Source organism: Xenopus laevis, chromosome 4L (assembly GCF_017654675.1).
Source record: "Xenopus laevis strain J_2021 chromosome 4L, Xenopus_laevis_v10.1, whole genome shotgun sequence".
Lineage (NCBI taxonomy): Eukaryota > Metazoa > Chordata > Amphibia > Anura > Pipidae > Xenopus > Xenopus laevis.
In genome coordinates, this window is record NC_054377.1 from 41,812,351 (window position 1) to 41,834,153 (window position 21,803).

General features: G+C 37.5%; 1 protein-coding gene across 9 annotated transcripts in view; it reads right to left on the reverse strand.

Annotated features, from left to right (window-relative positions):
* Positions 1–21,803, reverse strand: part of LOC108714014 (chromodomain-helicase-DNA-binding protein 9) — a 125,987-nt gene that overhangs the window by 60,739 nt on the left and 43,445 nt on the right. For all 9 annotated transcript variants that reach the window (XM_018257837.2, XM_018257836.2, XM_018257838.2 and 6 more), the window contains 8 exons: positions 20,478–20,815; positions 17,941–18,049; positions 13,796–13,846; positions 11,115–11,261; positions 5,598–5,666; positions 5,459–5,514; positions 4,900–5,017; positions 1,882–1,968 (listed from right to left, as the gene is read on the reverse strand). In XM_018257837.2, the coding sequence (XP_018113326.1) occupies positions 1,882–1,968; positions 4,900–5,017; positions 5,459–5,514; positions 5,598–5,666; positions 11,115–11,261; positions 13,796–13,846; positions 17,941–18,049; positions 20,478–20,815 (975 nt within the window). The remainder of the gene's footprint in view (positions 1–1,881; positions 1,969–4,899; positions 5,018–5,458; positions 5,515–5,597; positions 5,667–11,114; positions 11,262–13,795; positions 13,847–17,940; positions 18,050–20,477; positions 20,816–21,803) is intronic.

Consider the following 21,803-nt stretch of genomic DNA (forward strand, 5'->3'; position numbering starts at 1 on the left):
TGGCGGGGCGCATCAGCTTATGCATACTTTGTACAAACCATGTAACCAAAAGTGTCTCTTTTTGCCAAATTCAGATAAGTTCTCTTTAATCCAATTGTTCCTTAAAGTTGTATAATGATAGTGCTGGGTTAATTTGTTTAGTTCAGTATATGATATAAGCCACACACCCATGCACCAGACTGATTTTAATTGCAACACATGGATGAGCTGCATTTTTTGTTTTTGGATGTGAAATGTAGTGCTGTTACTCTAATAACAAACAATGAAAGCCAAATAATTTTTTTTTTGAGAGATTGCATAGACCTGTAGCAGTGTGGCATTTACCTACAAAGCAGGCAAACAAATTTGGGATTACCGGTAAGCATAAATATAAATATGTATATATAGGGTCAGATTTATCAAGGGTCGAATTGGAAATTCAAATTAAAATTTGAGTTTTTTCTATGGCCAAAACTGTCAAATTCAATTAGGGAATTGTTAAAATTTGATGCAAATTTTTTTTAAAAATTCAAATTGGATTTTTGAGATTTATCATACTCTGGCACTTTAAGAACTCAAATTCGACTATTTGCAACCTAAAAGCTGCTAAATTTCTGTTTTATTCAATGGGAGACAGTATTGTGATTTAGCATAAATATAAATATATACATATAGGGTTGAATTGAAAATTCTAATTTTCAAGTTTGTTTAGGGCTAAAACTGTCAAATTCAATTAGGGAATTGTTACAATTCGATGCAAGTTTTTTTAAAAATTCAAATTGGATTTTCAAGATTTATCATACTCTGGTCCTTTAAGAACTTGAATTCGACTATTTGCCACCTAAAACCTGCCGAATTGCTGTTTTAGTCAATGGGAGACATCCTGGGAACAATTTGAAGTTGCTTGCTGCCTTCCTGACTGAGTTTTTTTCAGAGAAAAAAACTCAAATCAAGTTTTTTAAACTCAAATCAAATTCGATTCGAGTTTTCAGGTCGATCCTATTCACAGAGTTTAGAAAATTCGATTGGTCGAATTTTCAAGTTTATGGGAGTTTTAAAAAACTGTATGAATGTGTATGTATGTATGAATTAATAAATTGAGGAGAGCTGTACTGCAAAAAATAGCAAGTACTTAAAAAAAGTGCTCAGTAACTAATTTTTTAGTATTTTATTGACTGGGTTACAATTACTTAAGCATACACCTGAGCATTAGAATTACTCAGATGTTGATGATGTAGAAGCAGAAGAATCCTTTGATAAAAGTTCTCAGAGAATTGTTGAGAATTTCCAGATTACCTCAGTTGAGGCAAACAATATGGCACCCCCTTAAAAAAAATTCTGATTCTTAACTTCATTTCAACAACCGTTATAGGAACCACATAGATGGAGAAGATGACCAGACAGGAAAGCAGATTCAGATTCTGACCCCACTCTTAACGAAGGCAGAAGGGAAATGCAACAAAGGCAGAAAGAAGGAAAGATAACAGAGATCAAAATAAACAGATACAAATGTGGGAAATGAAGGGGGAAAATTAAGAAACTTTAAGGACGACAAAACTGTTGAAAAACAGAAAGGAATGTAAGGGGTGATGAAGAAAAGACCAAGACAGGAACAACAAGGAAGCTAAGAGAAATCAGAGAGAGAAAAAACAGGAAAGTTGAGCAAGGTGGAAAATTACCACGTTTGACATGTAGGGGCCTGAAAAGACCACTGGGTAAAATGCAATGTGTTACTATCATCTTTGCTTAGTTATTTCACATTGAGGAATGTTTTTTGTTTTTTTTATAAGCAGGTCTCCTATTATACAGTTAGAAGTAATCTCCCTAAACAATTTAAAACATTGTAGCTACACAAAATGCGATCTTTAATACACATTTAAACTTAAAATGCATTATACATACTTCTCCAGTGTCCTTGTCCTCACAACGTGAAACTTCTAACACACGATCGACTTCAACATAATCTGGATTAAATAATTCTTCCTCCATCTGAAATCAAGCAATAAAATGGACAGTTTTCATACAAGCAGTGCATAATGACTTGTCTACTTTCAATGTGTACTTTTCAAAACACTCTATTTGGTTTTTGCACTAATTTATTATATTGTAACATAAACTACTGCTAGCTTGTATTGTATAAGAATGTCTGATCTAAAGGAATACTGTCAACACGTTTATTATAATACCTTTTCATATCTGTTTACCCAGCAACTGCAAATACAGTATTTCTTGACACTAGTCCTGTTATATAAGGAAAAATGTAGTAAAAATGAGAACAACATTTAACCCCTATTTATCAGTACTAAAACCACTGCATTTTAAACAGCTCCCCTGTTGTGCTGGCTTTACAGCCTTACTGGAATTTGAATAAACGAGCAATGAAGGTTTAGGCAAAATGGGGTAAAAGGAGCTGTTTTCAATACAAGAAGTTTAAAAGATAACCTTTTGAAAATAGAAGGCATACACTAAAGCCATGTAAGGCTGTCTGCAAGTTTTGATTTTTTGGCTTTGAAGGTAATTGATTCTTTTTTGCCTTGTGGGACAGTGACATCCTAAATACATATTTTTTTTTAAGAGGTTTTATTTATTTGTTTGAACATCTTCATATATAAATATATATATATATATATATATATATATATATATATATATATATATATATATATATATATATATCAGTATATACAATAAACGTTTTTCTAAATACATATTTAGAATTCCTGCAAGATATGTTTTTGGTTGTTTTCCAACAAGGAAACAGAAAGAAGAACACAAAAGCAGTATTCACACAACAAAAATGCACTCTGAATCAGCTCACAGGCTGATCCAACAACAACAAAAATGAGACTAGAGGTGGCCATACACACAAATTTGTTTATGATATTCAGTGTGTGTATGGTGGAAGACGAGCCAACGGTTATCGGCAAAAGACTTGGATATCGCTTGACTTGTCGATTGGCCAAGTCGGAAAACATTGGCCAGTGTTTACTGCTGAATAGTCAGATACAAGTAGAATTATATTGTTTCTACCGGTATATCTGACAATTCAATGGTCGCAGGAAAGATCGGAATTGTTACATTTATGGCCACCTCTATATTGTAAAGGTGACACCCTGGATGAAGTGCTGCACTTTTTTGTTATATTACCCACTCCCTCTCTGAACCTTCAAGTTTTTGAGTCTACAGTGGCTAATCCACAGAACAATACTAACAAAATTATGTTGTATGCACAGTTATTTTTCCTGCTGAGGGAAGTATTTTTGTCAGTTGTAGTAAAGCCAACATATAGTTAGAAAACTTTGTCTGGGTAAACTCTTTAAAGGGCATGTAAAGACAAAAAAAATTAAATCCCATTTTCACTTTCTTTAATGAAAAATAAACCTATCTCCAATATACTTTAATTAAAACATGTGTACTGTTTTTATAAGAAGCCTGATTGTATGCAGTGAAATTCTCCATTTGTTTACTGCTATGGATAGGAATTGTCAGATGGTCCCTAACTGCTGGGCAGGGAATCAATCATACTTATAAACAGCAGGGGGAGCCCCTGCCTTACTTCCCAGCTATGCAGAACTCAAGCAGCTTTGTCTGTTTCCCTGTAGAGCAGTCAGCGACTGTGTAGAGATTGGCATTGGATTTTATTTTTGACTTTACATCCCCTTTACTGTTTCCAACTCCAGGTGCAGGGACAAAGATCATGGAGCCAGATTTAAACTGATAAACTGGAAATCTATTTGGAGGATTATTTTGCTGCAGCCACTGGTTCTGCAGAGTTAGAGAAAGTTTGTATTAAACAATACAAAAACTATAACATTCACATTAGATTACATGACAACACAGGACCCAGTGCAGTCTGCATAATCTGATTATTAATCAGTCTTGCTGTATCAGCTTCTGGCAGATATTATTTGACTCGTGCTGTTTTGATAATTTATGACGGTCCCTAAGCAGCCCAGACCACACTGAGCATGTGCACAGTCTTGGTCTTGCAAAGATGTTTTACAAATTTACAAGATGGTAACCCCCTGTGGCCAACTTTGAAAGCATAAATTAATTGTTTGATTAGTCTTCTGGTGCAGTAAGTTCATGTTTATGTTTAGTATACAAAATACAGCATTTCTAGCCTTATTCTATTTTAGACTTTACTTCCCCTTTAAGCTGGCCACACTCGTGTAGATCAAGTCAATTAACAAGGTTGCCCAAGTTTAGCCATCCAAAAATGGGCTGATTTTGGCCCATAAGGAAAGGACTACATATATTATAATTTCCCAAATGATATCTAAGTAAGTCATGGTAAGAACCCAGACCAAAACGTAATGTGTTAACAACTAGTGTACAGGTCCACTAAGTTTACTTTATTTCAGTTTTAATTTCATTTGGGGGTTATTTACTAAACCTCAATTTTTTTCTGGTCAAGGTTTTTTGGTGAAAATTTTTTTGTGGAAAATAAATTACTCAAATTTTACTTAAAATTTTTATTATACCCTAAAGCTGCTAAAAGTCCAAATTGGAAAATCCGCCATCTCAAACCTTCCAAGGTCATGTAGAATCAATGGCAGATGCCTCTTTTATAATTTGAAGATATCGTGATCTGCACTGCGTTTCGTCTGATTATCCAAAAACTTTGGGGTTTTTGGGCGATAACCCAAAAAAAACGACTGATTCAGGTGTCAATTCGAGTTTTCCTGCACAGAATTTTTCTAGGTTAAAATTGTGGATAGGAGTTTGGTCAAGCTTGGTTTAATAAAAAGATTAAACAAATTAGAGTTTTAGTAAATAACCCCCTTGACATGTGGATAATGTACTTGTTCATTGACGACCACCACCCAGCCTTAAGAAATGGTTGTGTTCAATCCATGTGTGTACCTATACAAAGTTCAGTGCTACCTTTAAGCAATATTCCATCAGAACTTTACTTACATCAGCAAAAAAGTGTGCCCTTTGTGCTTGCCTGATTTTGAAGCGCTTTATTTTCTGATGAATGCGTTTATCCTTTAGCAACTGTTGTTCAGTGGCCCATTCACAGTGAAGATATGAACTAGCAGAAAGAGTTTTAGGTCAGTAACTATATATACATCAATTCAAAAGAATGAATAATGCCAAACAATATACAGTAATAAAAATAATTCCTTATGGGCCCATGGCCAAAATCTGTGCTGGACCCCCACCCTGCACGGATGGCAGGTCATGGAGCCTTTTTATCCAAGCACTCCTATGGCAAAAATGTTTGTAAAATAACCCAAGTTTCCTGAATTCAGTTGGAATGCAAGCTTTACATAAGTAATACCCATTACAAAATATCTGGCTTTAACACTTTGTCATTGTTTGTAGACTAAGAAGTTCACCTGACCATAGCACATTTACCAATATTTTAGAAGGGACACTGGAATATGAAATAAGCCAAATGCATAATTCATGAAATAGTTAAGTGGTTGCAACAGCCTCAAATCAAGTTTAGTGAATTTATTACAATACTTACTAATTTTTGTACTTGACATAAAATTCTTCCCCTTCAACAAACGTACCAGCTGAAGTCTGGAATGCAAAAGGGGAACAGTTTACCACACTCTATAAACTTATATAAGGAAATACCTGGAAGGAACTAGCCTAGCACTTACCTCCTTCTTTGCTATACGTGAGGCTAAGATTTTGTCCACAATGGCAGCATCTTCTTCACTGGGATTCTCCTGGTTAAAAAATGGGGGGTAGGAGAGAAGGGGGGTTAATTATTGCTGCCCTGACTGAAAGCAATATTTTAAACAGAAGACAGAAGTATTAAATTAAATGGCAAGTAGAATATAAAAATTTAAACAGAAAGATATTAGGGGTAGATTTAATAATAGTTTCCTATCTGTGTTTAGGCAAAAGATTAATGAAAAAACAAGTGAATGCCTAATCCTACTTGTTTTTCTATTGTTCTGGTTTGCCACAAACAAAATTTCAAAAAGCAGAGCGTAATTCTTTTTTACAAGCTGGTTATTCAAAAAAATAAAAAACTTGATAGTTTTATTTTTGTCAAAAACCTGCTCATGGAAAAATATCATTCAGAAGCAAATGAGAGCAACGGATTGCTGAAAACCGAGTGAGGCACTCCCAACAAGCGCCAAGCAATGGTGATTCACCAACAGTCTCTCCACAACCTGACCAAACACCCCTGAACCAACGCTAAGCGAGGTACTAGGGGCAATATTGGAGAATCGAACAACTGCCACTGCTCAGCTCGAGGAACTTAAAATGGACATATCATTGCTAAGACAAGACTTGCAAAATGTAAGGGAGAGAATTGCAGAGGTTGAACACCGAGTTCCTTCCCTTGAAGACCTAAGACTCCAAACCACACTGGACAAATTTGATGACCTTGAAAATAGAAATTGGCACAACAATGTCTGGATCGTCGGGTTGCCAGAGAAAGCAGAGGGACAACAACCTGAACAGTTCACGGAAACCTGGCAGACAGATTTGTTCGGAGCCAACACTTTCTCTGAGGTGTTATAGTGGAAAGAGCCCAATAGTGTCCCCACCAGAGCGCCCCCACCAAGAGCTCCACCTTGGCCTTTCCTGATAAAAGTCCTTAACTACAGGGACAGAGATGTAATCCTCAGAGCAGCCCGACAAAAAGGTGAAATGCAATATAACAGCAATCGCATCTACTTCTACCCAGGTTTCTCAACAATAGTACAGAAACAAAGAGCAACATTCCAGGGAGTTAAAAGGCACCTGGGAGACTGCATGCTCTTCCCTGCAAAACTGAGAGTCTTGGACAGTGGTCATGCTCATATTTTGGCAACCCCAGTCGAGGCAGACAACTGGCTAGACACAAGGGGTCCGAGGAGACAATCTCCTAACATCAGTTCCGTTCCTGGTTTAAGGGGGCACACACCTCATCAGTAAACATTTTCAAGGTCTACAGTTATGGGTAATGGACTCGCCAAAGTTTTGGGGGTGGGTAGGGTGGGAATCGGGGGGAAATGTTAAAATGTTGTTTACATTTTGCTTTAATTACTGTTTTCTACCGTCAACCAATGTCTCTGGTTAAACTTTTACAGCAACCATCGGTGCCCATACTATTCTCTCAGGTACACCCCTTTAAACATGTCTACCTATAACATAATTCCGTGGAATATCAGGGGCCTTAACTCATGCTGTGTAATAAACCCATCACTATTGTAAATGTATATATATCCCCACCGTATAACGGGGCACTGTTATACCTGATTAAAACAAAAATAGCAACCTTACCACCATCCCCACCATGTATTATGGGTGACTTCAACTCCACAATATACCCCCAGGCAGACCACCTTCAGTCTCAAGAGCCCAGCCCAACTAAATTAGCACACTGGGCAGAAGCCTTCAGTCTTAGATGCCTGGAGAAGGAAACACCCAAAGGCTAAAGAATATTCTTGTCATTGAACCACACCTTCTCAAGAATAGACCTAACAGACAGAGGAAGAAGCAGAGCAAGCAGAAAACAACCACACTGCAAACCCCACACCACAGGCATATGCATTACTACAAACAAATGTAATGCCCTAGAACGTCAAAATACCCTTTTAACAAAGAAAGCACTCCTATATCAATCCCATATCTCCCTGTTCCCATGTTTGAACAGGGAGACAAAAATGGGAGACTGCTGGCATACTTTGCAAAAACCCAAACCCTAACAACAGGTGTATCAAATATAAGGAAGGGAGAAGGGACAATGGCTATAGACCCTAAACATAAAGTGGAAGAATTTGCAACATACTATCAAAACCTATATCAAAGTACTATACTGCACCCCAAAAATGAACACATACAATTTCTAGATAACAATAATTCCCAAAATGCACCCGACAGACAGAACCTCCCTGAATCAACCAATAACCACAGAGGAAGTTAAAGCAGCCATAGCATCCCTTCCTGCCAACAAAACACCAACTGGTATAAGGACTCCAACAATATATCATAGATTCACCCAGACCAATCCAGTTTTATGCCGGGTAGATTCACAAATATGAATATTAGGAGACTTTACACCAATTTATCTATTCAACATGAAAGAATGGGAAATAGAGTAGTGGCCTTGCTAAACTCAGCAAAGACATTTGACTCTATAGAGTGTCCCTACCTCTGGGAAACCCTCCACAGGTTCGATCTGGGCACTAAATTTATTAGATGGCTTCAGTTACTATACCACCAGCTAACGGCAAGGATCAGAGTGGATGGCCTGATATTCACCCCATTACGCTTTCTCTCTTTGCGTCAGCAATAGAACCCCTAGCCATTGCAATCCACGCATTGGGCCCATCACAGAAAAAATATCCTTATACACAAACGATATACTCATCTATCTAGTGGATACCCAAAACTCTCTAACGGCGCTCCTTAATGTAGTGGAGCACTTTGGATCAATATTTGGCCTTAAAATAAATTGGGACAAGTCCCTCCTATTCCCACTCGATCATCAAGCCCCCCACAACCGCCCTGCTAAAATGGGTGAATGAGTTCAAGTATCTAGGTCTCAATGTACATTTAGACCTCACACAACACAAACATAAAAACCTGGACTCTATAATTATCCCAATAAATGTGTATCCAAGCTATATTGCAACATAATCACCTAAGTTACCCCTCCAATCTAGCACAAATGAAATGGCATGAAAATGTTCCTGAAATTACCCAAGATGACTGGAACGAGGCCACTGAGAACATGTACACTAGCTTAATAGCAATATGGGACAGAATAGTTCAATACAAGGTCTACCACCAGCTCTACATAACCCCCCAAAAAGCTAAAGAAGATGGGTAAGAGAGAAGATGAAGCCTGCCCCAGGTGTAGAACTCAATACAGCCAATTTCTTACACATGATCTGGTAATGTTCTTTTATGCTCTTGCTCTTTTATGCTAAAAAGTGTGTAATAATGCATTGGATGGGGCCTAACACACCCACAAGAGACTCCAGGATTAACCAAATCAACCAGACTATACCCAAAATTAAACAGTGCAACTACATTTAGAAAAATATGGAGTCCCTGGTGGGAGTCAGGGCCTGGAGCAGAGCCAAGGGATACTGAGGACAGGATATGATGTGTGGCATGGGTAAATCTGTATCACCTACCAAAGCTTGTACAATTGTATTCCCTGTTGTTTCCACTCAGTGAACAAAACCAGAGAAATTTAATTTTACTTAAAACTGTTTATTATAAATAATTTTAAAAAAAAGAAGTTACCTTAAGGTAATTTGCTGAGAGGTTTGTTTTTGTAAATAATTGTTAGATGAAGTTCCTGAACCTGACTGTTTTGCCAACCTGACTGTCCCAACTCAGCCTGTCAGTTAAAGTTTCTAATACTAAGGGATTCCTGATGCACAAATATGGCAGCCTCCTCATAGGCGATCACAGGGAGTCAGATAGGTAATATAAAAGCATTGGGCAAATACTTCATTGCAAAATTATAAGAAGCATGCAAAGTCAATTTTATGGTAGAAAAAGATTAAATGTCTGGTGTCAGTATCTCTTTAAGGAGATCCTGGCTCCTACAGAACCAACGTCTTTGCCTGAAGTTGGAGAAGCAATATTGAAAGGTGACTATGCAAATATTTTGTCTGACGAAGTAGCTAATGCTTCTTCCACTCAGAGGATCATAGTATGGGAGATGCATGCTTCTGCAATTATTTAAAGGTGGCTGTGGAAGATTAAGAAGCATTCTTTAAAGGGGACTCGTCACCCAAAAAAATTATTCAAAATCCTATTTTATCACATTAGTCAAGCAAAATTAAACTTTAATTACACTATATAAATTATTTATATCTTGTTTCCTTCATTTTGGGAATTCATAATTACAGCAAGCACACAGGAGCCATTTTGTGTACACTGTTATTAAGGCAAGCCTTGCATCATCTCAGAATCTTGGGGACCCGATGCTCATCCCCTTGCCCTGGCTACACAATTAAACATTGAAGAGAACAGGGGAATGTGGGGAAAGCAGTGACATCTAGGAAGTGCTGAATGGAAAGTGAAAGTAATTGTCTGCCTAAGGCATAGAGGAGGGGCAGACAACAACATTTGATTGACAGCGGAGATTTTTAAATGAGCTTACAATAGCTTTAATAAAACATAGAAATTGGATTACATGTTTAATTTGAAAAGGACTTTTATTATACAACTTTTTGTGTCTGGGTGACAGGTCCACTTTAAAAGCTCTTTTGGTTGATACCATCCTCAGGGGGATTGTGGTATGCTTACCAAGTCTGGCGATATGTGAGTACACCTTGGTAATTGTGTCCCAATTTGTCATAGTATATCCATTCTTTTATCTTTGATCGTTCTCCAGTATGGAGTCTTCCATTCTATTTCGATTACCTCCTCTAAGGTTTTGTTTATGGGAAAGAATTGTTGGCTCATTTGGGTGGAACTGAAAAGTTCTGCATAAGGTACTTTGTGCCTCCTGTATGCCTAGTGTGTGAAACATATCAGACAGGAATGAGATGTTGCTGGAAGCTGCTTTCTTACTGCCAGTTTTTTTATATGTTGCCTGTTTTTTTTTATAGCAGTTGACATTGTGAGTAAGGATATCTGAAAGGGTTCAAACAACTGTTAGATGGATTATATCATGTGCTCTGAAGTTGGTTTGAGTTTTTGTCCTCACAGTAATTCTTTAGTAGACACCGGGGCTGTATCAGAGCCCAGTTGTGTCTTGTGTGAGCAGTTGGGCTTTATTGTGGTCTGATGCCATGATGTGCTCAGTTAGTAGCTTAAATGGATCCTATCATCGGAAAACATGTTTTTTTCAAAACGCATCAGTTAATAGTGCTACTCCAGCAGAATTCTGCACTGAAATTCATTTCTCAAAAGAGCAAACAGATTTTTTTATATTCAATTTTGAAATCTGACATGGGGCTAGACATTTGTCAATTTCCCAGCTGCCCCTGGTCATGCGACTTGTGCCTGCACTTTAGGAGAGAAATGCTTTCTGGCAGGCTGCTGTTTTTCCTTCTCAATGTAACTGAATGTGTCTCAGTCAGACATGGGTTTTTACTATTGAGTGTTGTTCTTAGATCTACCAGGCAGCTGTTATCTTGTGTTAGGGAGCTGCGATCTGATGCCAGCCCCGTGACCAGGTGTAAAAAATTTTTTTAAAAATAAAAACTCACCACAAACAATTGCAAGGGTTGCTCCACAGGTAAGGAGGTTGAATTTTTCTTAGCTTTAGCATTGGCCTTTGGCTCATCCTCCGACTGCTTCCCTTCTACATCCTCCACATATTTTTTCCTTTTCACCTGCCTGTTGGACCTCCGCTTCTTTATTAAAATAGAAGAAAACAATAAAAACAATTGGGTAGCTCAAGAACGTTATTCAGGTTTAAGGTTAATCTTACAGAAAAGTTACATTATCTTAAAGGGGTTGTTCACCTTTGGGTTAACTTTAAGTATGATGTAGACAAATTATAATTGGTTTTCATTTTGTATTATATGTGGTTTTTGAGTTATTTGGCTTTTTATTTAGCAGCTCTTCAGTTTGCAATTTCAGCAATCCAGTTGCTAGGGTCCAAATTACCATAGCAACCATGCATTGATATTAATAAGAGACTGGTATATGAATAGGAGAGGCCTGAATAGAAAGATGAGCAATAACAAGTAGTAATAACAACATGTAGCCTTACAGAGCAATTGTTTTTAGATGGGGTCAGTGACCCCCAATTGAAAGCTGGAAAGAGTCAGAAGAAGTTCAAAAATTCAAAAATGATAAAGAAGAGAAACTGAGGGCCTATTGAAAATTTGCTTAGGATTGGTCATTCTCTAACATGCTAAAAGTTATCTTAAAAGTGAACCACCCCTTTAAGACAAATATGTTGTGTCCAAAACATAATTATGAGAGCCAGTACCCTAAAAAATATGATTATTCTGAATTCTGCTACCAAGCAGTCTTCATCTCACTTCAACAGACTTTGGTTTAAAGGGGTTGTTCACCTTCCAAAACTTTTTTCAGTTCAGTTGTTTTCAGATAGTTCACAAGAACTAAAAACTTGTTTCAATAGCTTTTTATTTTCTATTTGTGACCATCTTTCTAAAGCAGTTCTGGGAGGGGAGCACCAGCACTGCAAACAGTTCTAAATTAGTTAATACATTTCTTATTTCTGGCCCTGCTGAGCAGAATCTCTGGGTTTCATTAAAGGCAGCTGTTAGAATTGATACAATAGTTGCTAATACTCCACAGATGCTTCTGAAAAAATGTTTCAACTAATGTAGCAAATCGTAACATTTAAGAATCTGTGCCTGGATTACAGAGATAACAGATTAAAATGCCAGAGACAGGAATTTTAAACTTCAATTTTTGAAAAACAGTAGAAAATACAAAGCAATTGAAAAAAGTCTATTTCTGGTGAACAAAGTGAAAACAAATGAACTGAAAAAAGTGTTTGGAAGGTGAACAGTAAAGTTAGATTAACAGTCAGATTTACTGATCGTTCAATGAATTTAAAATCTTGGAAGAATAATTCCCTATGATGTATATCAGGGGCAGAACTAGGGGTAGCAGAGTAGGCATGTGTGGAGGGTGCAAAGCTGGGGGGCGCAAGGCACATACCTTCTCTGGCTCCTACCCCCTAGTCCGTCCCATCTATGCCCGACTGTGCGCACGTGCGTCGATGCGCGCACCCATTCAGCTCCGCAACTGGCCAGGTTGCCTAGGGCACGTGGCCGCCGTGGCTGGGCTCTGGGATACCAGTTAATATGTGATCAGCTCTACAGAACAGGCATATTTTAAAGATTGAATGTATGGTCTGTATGCTCATGGTTTCTTAGCCAGAAATTACCTTTGACAATGAACACCTAAACCATACTGAAGGTTCATTACAAACCCATTTTAATCCATTCTTCTTTGTTTTGTATGTAACCATTTAGTACACATCTGGATTAGTTGCTAATTCTGAAAAGTAGATTTATGAACACAAAGACTAATAGCTGAAATGATATCCTAATTAGAGAGTTTTATTGATACCATAAAGCTTGGAGCTTACCCCTGTAACTTTTCCCTAGGGATGCACCGAACCCACTATTTGGGATTCGCCGAATCCACTAATCCTTCGTGAAAGATTCATCAGAATACCAAAACCGAATCCTAATTTGCATATGCAAGAAAAAAGTGGGACAAAAAATCTTCTTTTGTGATGAGATTTTATGCGATTTCCCTACCTGCCCCTAATTTACATATGAAAATTAGGATTTGGATTCAGTTCACCCAGGCACAAGGATTCGGCTGAATCAAATTCCTGCTGAAAAAGGCCAAATCCTGGCCGAATCCCGAACCGAATCCTGGATTTGGTGCATCCCGACTTTTCCCCTATAAATAGGCGGTCACAACATTAATCAAACTTATTCACATCATTTAGACATGTTTGTTTAAAGCTAGATTAGCTAGGGCATCTTTGCTGACAAAACTACATTTATATATGAAGAACTACATCTTCTTGGAAGTTGACCGGATGCACCAAATTGGGATTCGGCCGAATCCAAATTGCTTCCTGAAAGAATTCGGCTAAATCCAGATCCGAATCCAAAGGGCTGGGAAGAGTTAAAGAGAACATGTACACTGTATTTTTTTACTTCCTTGTTTGCGTGACGAAAAAAGTCATGTGATTTTAAGGATTCAGTCAAGCAGCAGATATGTTCGCATTCTGCAGTATAAGTCAAAATCCTGGCCAAATCCCAAACAGAATCCTGAATTTGGTGCATCACTACTAGAAATTTGGATTTTTTTGTAAAATTCTATAAATTTACACAACCTGCAGGATGTGTGGGCAGCAACAAAATCTATTTCAGTGATTGTCTTTTACCTTTGAACCTGTTTGGTCTTGATGTGGATGGTCAGTTCTCCAGATGAAATCCTAATAAAAAATGTCATTGTGCAAGTGTAAATAGTAGTTCACTGAAATAAAACATTTTCTAAAAGTATATCAGAAATAACATTTTTTACGGCCTTCTAATATCTAATTTTTAGCTTTTTTAGGTTATTAAAATTGATGTATCAATTGATACATGTATGCATAAAAATCCCCAGAGATACATCCCAAAACCATAAAGAAAATTTAGAGCCCATAGTCTTCAACTTCAAAAATGCAGCAGCCCACTGGGTTAAACTGCTTCTATCAGCGTGGGGTAGAACAAACCTCTTCAAAATGTTATATATTATCAATCATCATATTTATAAAGCAGTAACATATTTTGCAGAGCTGTACAAATTGAACAAATAGGTGTACATACAAAGCAGCTAATAACTGAAACAAGAGTGGTAAATACCCTGCCCAAAAGAACAAAATCTAAACTCCAAACCAAAATCTTGTTTTCTTCAGTCTGAAAATTCATAATTATAGCAAGTGGGCAGGAGCCATTTTCTGGACACCGTTATTAAGGCAAGCCTTGCATCATCTCAGAATCTTGTTTGTGCACCAGAATGGGGGATCTGATGTCCATCTCCATGCACTAGCTACATGATTAAATGGTAAAGAGAGGGGAAATGTGGGGAGCGCACTGACATCTTGTAAGTGCTGAATGATAAGTGAAAGTAAATGCCTGCCCTGCCTCTATGCCGAAGTCTCCTAACACCAATTTGGGCTATGGACACATGATCTGGAAATGCTTCAAAACTGACAAATATTGGTCAGAAGTAATAAAAATGAACAGTTAGCACTTGTTACAGTTAAACAACCAGATGGGTACCCTTTTGGCTTAGTGGACAAACTAGTCTCTCGTAATAATTCCAAGGATCTGATGATGTTAGCCTTGTTGTATGCAAAGCATTATGAAGTTGCCAAACATCCCCTGTCAAAATGGCTAGCACTTGTTTACATAACTATCCCCCTGATTAAAGGGGTTGTTCAACTTTCAGGTACTTTGTAGTATGATGTATAGTGTGATATTCTGTAACAATTTGCAATTGTTTTTTATTTTTTATTATGTGTGTTTTTTGCATTATTTAGCTTTATTTTCAGCAGCTCTGCAGTTTGCAATTTTCAGCAATCTGGTTGCTAGGGTCCAAGTTACCGTAGCAACCATTCAATAATTTCAGTAGGAGAGGGTCTGAATTGAAGGAGTAATAAATTACAATACATTTGTAGCCTTAAAGCGCATTTGTTGTTTGTATGGGGTCAGTGACCCCTTTTGAAAACTGGAAAGAGTATGAAGAAGAAGAAGGCAATTAATTAAACAACTAAAAACAATAAACAAGACCAATTAGACATACTAAATATGTACTTTAAGGTAAACCAGTCCTTTAAATAATTGAAGAATTCCATCTGTGAACAAAAATGTACACTTTCAATTGACCGGAGCTTTAAGGTTACATGATGGTTCCCTAAACTTGTTAAAAGTTTTGGGATTTGATTGAATCCCAACTTTTACTAAATAAATGGAGGATCCAGTAAGATATGGGGTAAATTCGCCATTCAAAACTGGGGTCCAGGGACACATGTTCCAGACCATCAGCTTAATGGAGGTTAAGATAATGTTTTTTTTCCATAAACAGCAGGATGGCACAAACTGGATCATCACAATATAAATGACACAGATGGAAAAACATGTATTTTAAGAAAAAATATAAAAAATACAAGTCTTAGGGGGACTTTATCATTGACTAGAGTGGTACAAAGTGGGATTACAAGTACAAGTATGGGATCTGTTATCCAGAATGCTCGGGACCTGGGGTTTACCAGATAAGGGGATCTTTCCATAACTTGGATTTTCATACCTTCAGTCTACTAAAAAATAATTTAAACAATAAATAAACCCAGTATGCTGTTTTTTCCTCCAATTAAGGAACAATTACATATTTGTTTGGATCACCTACAAAGTACTGTTTTATTATTACAGAGAAAAAGGAAATACAGGTATGAGAACTGTTATCCAGAATGCTCGAGACCTGGGGATTTTCTGGATAAGGGATCTAACTTGGATCTCCATACTTTAAGTCTACTAAAAGTTATTTAAGCTTAAGGGGCAGATTTCTTAAAGGAGAATTCAACCCTTTACCAAAAAAAAAAAAAAGCCTACCCCCCCACCCCACGTAAACCCTCCCCTCCTTCCCCCAGCCTAACGGCCCCCCTCCCCCCGGGGAAATGCCCCTAACTTTTTCTTACCCCTCGGTGCCGATTCAGTCATCAGAATTCACCGCAGCCATCCTTCTGGTTCTTTGTGTCTTCTTCTGCCAATTCAGCAATTTCCGTCCATTTTGGCGCATGCGCAGTTGTTGCAAAGTGGTAAATTGCTCCAACAGCGCATGTGCTGCTTCGCCGGTCTCCGTCTCAGCTTACTGAAGATCCAGAAGATGGCTGTGGTGAACTCCAATGCCTGAATCTGCACTGAGGGGTAAGTAAAAAGTTAGGGGCGTTTCCCGGGGGGGTGGCAGTTAGGCTGGAGGGAAGGAGGGATGTTTACGTGGGGTGGAATTACACTATTCGCCACCTAAAACCTGCCAAATTACCGTATAGTTCAATGGGAGAGGTGGTTTAAATTCTTTCGAGTTTAACAAATTCGATTTTATTAATAAAATAGTTGAATTTCGAATTTATGAGAGTTTAAAAGAACTCACATGAATTCAAATTCAACCCTTGATAAATGTGCCTCCCTGTAAACCCAATGGGATTGTTTTGCCTCCAATAAGGATTAATTATATTTTAGCTTGGATCAAGTACAAGGTAGATCATTTTAAAAATGTATAACTATTTGATTAAAATGGATTCTATGGAAGACTGCTTTCCCATAATTTTGAGCTTTCTGGATAATGGGTTTCTGGATAATGGATTCCATACCTGTACTTAATATACCTCTAACAGAACTGTCTGGTTCTTGTAAGATAAAAAAAAAAAAAAAAAGAGCCAAATTTAAGTATAACAAACATGATTTGGGATTATTTTTAACACTGCATTATAGTACTGTTGTGAATAATACTTAATATAATACAAATTAAAATGTGTTTCACACAAAGCAATATGTTTTTGCCTTCAGAGGGATGGTGCCAGGGGCATAACTATAGAGGAAGCAGACCCTGAGGCTGCAGGGGGGCCCAGGATGTATAGGGACCCCATGAGGCCCTAATTCATATACAATTTCAATAAATATTGGTAAAACAGGTCAACTTCTAGACATTTTGAGAGCCTGAAAAATAATTTGTGGGGCCCAGTATATCTAGTTATGCCACTGGATGGTGCTATAAAGCATTTGAGTTTAGGACTGGCAAAGTGTGATGCGAGCCTTTAAAAATGTTGGGGAATTGGATCATTGTCTCAAACAAATGCCAAACTTGTAGCACCCAGTTTAAAGCTATACAATTGCACAAGTTGACTTTAGCACCTGTGTTTTTAAATGAGCCATAGTATGTTTAAGAATGATGACTGAGGCTATGATACCACATGCTTGTACCCTCTAGTAACAACAGAGGAAGCAGAGGCCCTAATTCATAGACTATTTCATTAAATATTGATAAAACAAGTCAACCTCTAGACATTTTGGGGGCCTGAAAAATAATTTGCTGTGGGGCCCGGTAATATCTAGTTATGCTACTGTTTGAAATGGTAATTTGATACAAGTAGGCCCATGGAAGTGTTAATGCTTCATTCGTATGTATCACTGGGATACATAAAGCCTGGAGGTTTAAGCTCATAATTGTACTTCATATTTTATTGTATTTAAGCCACTGGGTAAAGTAAGAACACTTCCATGAATTTATGTTTGCACGCATTTCTATCATCCTGTGATTTAAAGTCTCCCCTTAATATAGTTTCCCCTCAATAACACTGTTAAAACATGACACCTGTTGCTTACAGTGAATCTGAACCCTGTTATTTAAAGTGTTTGCCCTGTTTCACCAACATTCATTAATACAGTGAGAAATTCTTCAGTTGAATAAATATGTTCAAGGTGGTCATATGAAATTGATAGCAAAACATGGTGATTCTGGTAGGCAGAATCAGCAAATATATCCTACCTGAGGATCCTCCTCATTCTGAACTCTTGGAGTCCTGTCTGAATCCGACACATCATCTGAAGACTCCATCTTTCTTTTCTGCTTCCGTCCCAGGGTAATTATTAGTTTACTGAGGGAAATAGAAATAGAGACTTTATCAACCTTAATCACTAAAGAAAGATTCCAAAAAAATCCTGCCACCTATATTAAACACATATAGGTGGGGGCTAGAGTTTGATAGTCGAAACGTTGAGGAAAAAAATCACAGCCCTTGTGGCTTTTTTTTCATACAAAGTCCTGTGATATAGAGATATAGTTGGATGGGTAAAATGCACATAATAATTTGGAGTGTGGGTCCTGTGAATATTTGTATATGCTTATTGACCCTGCACCCACAGCTTGAGAAGTTCCAGATCAGAGTGCAGCTGCTGAACATTGAGCTGAATAAGTGCAATAAAACAGGGTTCTTGTCAAGGGTTTGAATTTTGAAATGGAGAGTTCCAAGAGTTGTTAATTTAACTACAGCTGAAATTAACTTTAACTTTGCACCCCCAAAAAAAGAAAAACGTTTTTGTATACTGCAATGAAAAAAATTCAAATCACAAACACATTTATACTATCCCATGTTTGCAAAAGTTTGCAATAATATAAAACTTACTGAATGACCACCTACAAAATTAAAAGGGGTAATTTACCAGATAAAAAATCTGTTGCTCGGTGAAAAGAGCAGTGTCGGGTGGCACAGCTAACAAGGAGGTCTCTGATGAAGTGCAGTGACACGAAACGCGTCAGACCTCATGGCGCATGGTTAACAGTTTGACAATATGTTTAATAAATAAAATAACGTTTTTTTACCGATGAATTGAGGAGCATGCGATTCCTTGAAGTGGATCCTGAGAGTGCACTGAAAATTTGGTGTATGTGGCACAGCTAACAATGTCCTTACCTCCTGCCACTCTGTTCTAACTCTAATTGGCACCCAAGGTACAGGGCAGGTAGAGGAGATAACTACTGCCTCCCCCAGTTATACATTGCTGACTAACACAGTTATAGCTGCATTAGTGAAGGGGGCAGCAGGTCTCTGTGCTCCGTTTGTCTATAAGCACAGAGCATGTAATTATGGTGTCAACTTTGACTTATTTAAAGGTAAAATATACCACACTTTTTGACATGTGCTTAGTCAGTGCCCCTTTGGCACCTTCCAGTGAAGTGAAGTATTTGATTCAGGGACTTCTTTGCAATCCTTCCAATCTGTGCAACTCCCATTATGGAAAGCAGATAAACTGAGGTATGTCGTCTAAAAATAAAAATGTAAAGAAAAACCCCCCAAAAAAACATGCACTTCTTTTTAGAAGTTCAGATAGTGTTTATGCACCTTTTCTAGAAAAGTCTAACTAATGAGCTCATTTCAAAAAAGGGATTAAATTTGCAATTCAGAATCTACCATCACAATGGCCACAAGACAATGTACTCCATTACATTAAGCTGTGGTCTACTAGTCGCCAGCTCGAGTAACACAGCTTGTGTGTTTCTGTGCAATTCTATACATTTTATTAATTTCTAACAGTCATAAATACCATTATAGGGGACTCTTTAAATCTCCTGACACAGCATGACTCTTACAAGCTACCTAAGCTCCTATGTACCTCAGCATTCAGATCTTATAAGCATTGTAAATTATACCACCGAGGTTACTTATACACTTCTGAGGATACATTTAATCAGCTAAATACTGCAGTGCTGCATCAGATCGGAAAATGAAAGTTTACCACAATGACAAAAATTGAGCTCCTTATCGAGAGGAAATTCTCTGACTAAAAAGATGATAATCAACGGTTGCTCTTACAGGATTGTCCAAGGAAAACTCGAAGAGAAAGCACTTCTTAAATACATAGGAAGAGGAGTACATACCCTATCAGTTCAGTGCAGGTTTGAGAGAAAGTGGAAGCTCTATAAAGCGCTCTGCAGTTCTTGCTTTTCAATATCAAGGCAGTGAAGTGACCTTTATCGTGTAGTCAAAGAAATTAGTTTACATCAAAGCGAGAGCTCTGACACTGCAGGCACCTGAACTGTTCAACCACTCCTTTTGATGGCATTATAAATCTCCTAACTGCATTTCTCCTAAAGAAAAATGGTGTAGTGATGCCTGAAATGAATACAGTATGCCTCTCATCTATTAGAAAAGCCCTTCTTAGCAACTGGAAACAGAATCTGTTTCAAACACGATTTACCATTTTATTTTCCATAATATGGCCCAGTTTCTAGGGATAATTACTAAAACCCAATTTGGTTCAGGATGGAGACAGATTCAAGATTTGAAATTTTATATTTCCCCTGATTTTGCTAATTCAAATTTGCAAATTTGGGGTTGAATCTTTTGCGGTGAATTTGGAAAGCATGGATTCCGTGTAACCCTACTGGTGTTGCACACTGTCTGAAAAATGCCTGTAATTCATATTCACTTGACTGAATGAGAAATGTCAGAAAGCAATGGTATGAGCATTTTACAACCTTTAAAAAAAAAAAATGTATACCCTGCCAAGCAACAAACCACCTACCCAATCTTGTTTTTCTCCTTTAACTTTGAGGATAGCCCAGCTTTGGTTTTCTTGCCTTCTTTCTCCTTGGGTTTTGATTTGGCTTTCCTACCTCGCTTTTCCTCTTTTCCCTCAGAAGACACACTAGGGAAGTTCTCAGGACTCATTACGCGAGGAATGTTTCGTTCCCCTCTCTCTTTAGCTTTTGCGATGGCTTCTGAGATGATGCGGTTTGCTTTTTCTTGTTTACTCTCAGTGTCTGCTTTCTTTTTGGAGCGTTTCTCAGATGCAGACCTCACCTTGGGATTCGCCAGCCTCTGGAAGGCCCGAGAACCATCGGCTTTTTTGGAGGATGGAGGCTATAAAATGCCAAATGAAGTATGGTAAATGCAACATATTGTTTATGCAATTATTTCCGAAATTTCTTAAGACAAAGCTGGGGTATAACAAGATATTAGCACTAAAGTAAAATGAAAAGAAAATCATACTGTTAGTCTGTAATGAAAAATATTAGCACTAAAGTAAAATGAAAATCATAGTGTTAGTCTGTAATGAAAAATATGCGTGATTGATTCCCAACTGATCCTCCTTTAATCCAGAAAACTTTAGTCAGGCTCTTCAACAGTTAGTAGAGAAGCCACCTCAACATCTGTACCATATAAAGTGAAAAAGACTGGAGAGCCTTCCAGTGTGAATAAATGTAGTTTTTATATGAGCACTATATGTTTTGGACCACACGGGTCCTTCCTCTGGACCTGTGTGGTCTGAAACGTGTAGTGATCCAATAAAAAGTACATTAACACTGGAAGGCTCTCCAGTCTTTTTCACGTTATATAATTAAAGAATAGGTTAATATCTTTCATATTTGTTAGTGTTACTGTTACATAGAATGACTGTAAAGACATATATTGCTTTTACCTTTTTGTTTTCAAACAGTTCTTGCATTTTGGACACTATTAAATGGTGACATCCTTTCCTAAAACTGTATATTATTTAGCACTTTTTTTTGGTAGTCCATACAGTGAAATGAAAAGGAGTACAGTATAACAAATTGCAAGCTAAAAGTATTTCTTTAGAAAACAACAATTCCAGATACTAATTATTTTACCACTTTGAAATATACAAAAAACATGAATAACCTGTAAATATATATAAACAGTGACCCCACCCCACATAATGGACCAAACCTTAAGCCTCAGATTTCAAAATTGAATATATGCTCTTTTGAGAAATGGATTTCAGTGCAGAATTCTGCTGGAGCAGCACTATTAACTGATTCATTTTGAAAAAATTTTTTTTCCCATGACAGTATCCCTTTAAGCTCCATAACATTCACTCTCCGTGTTT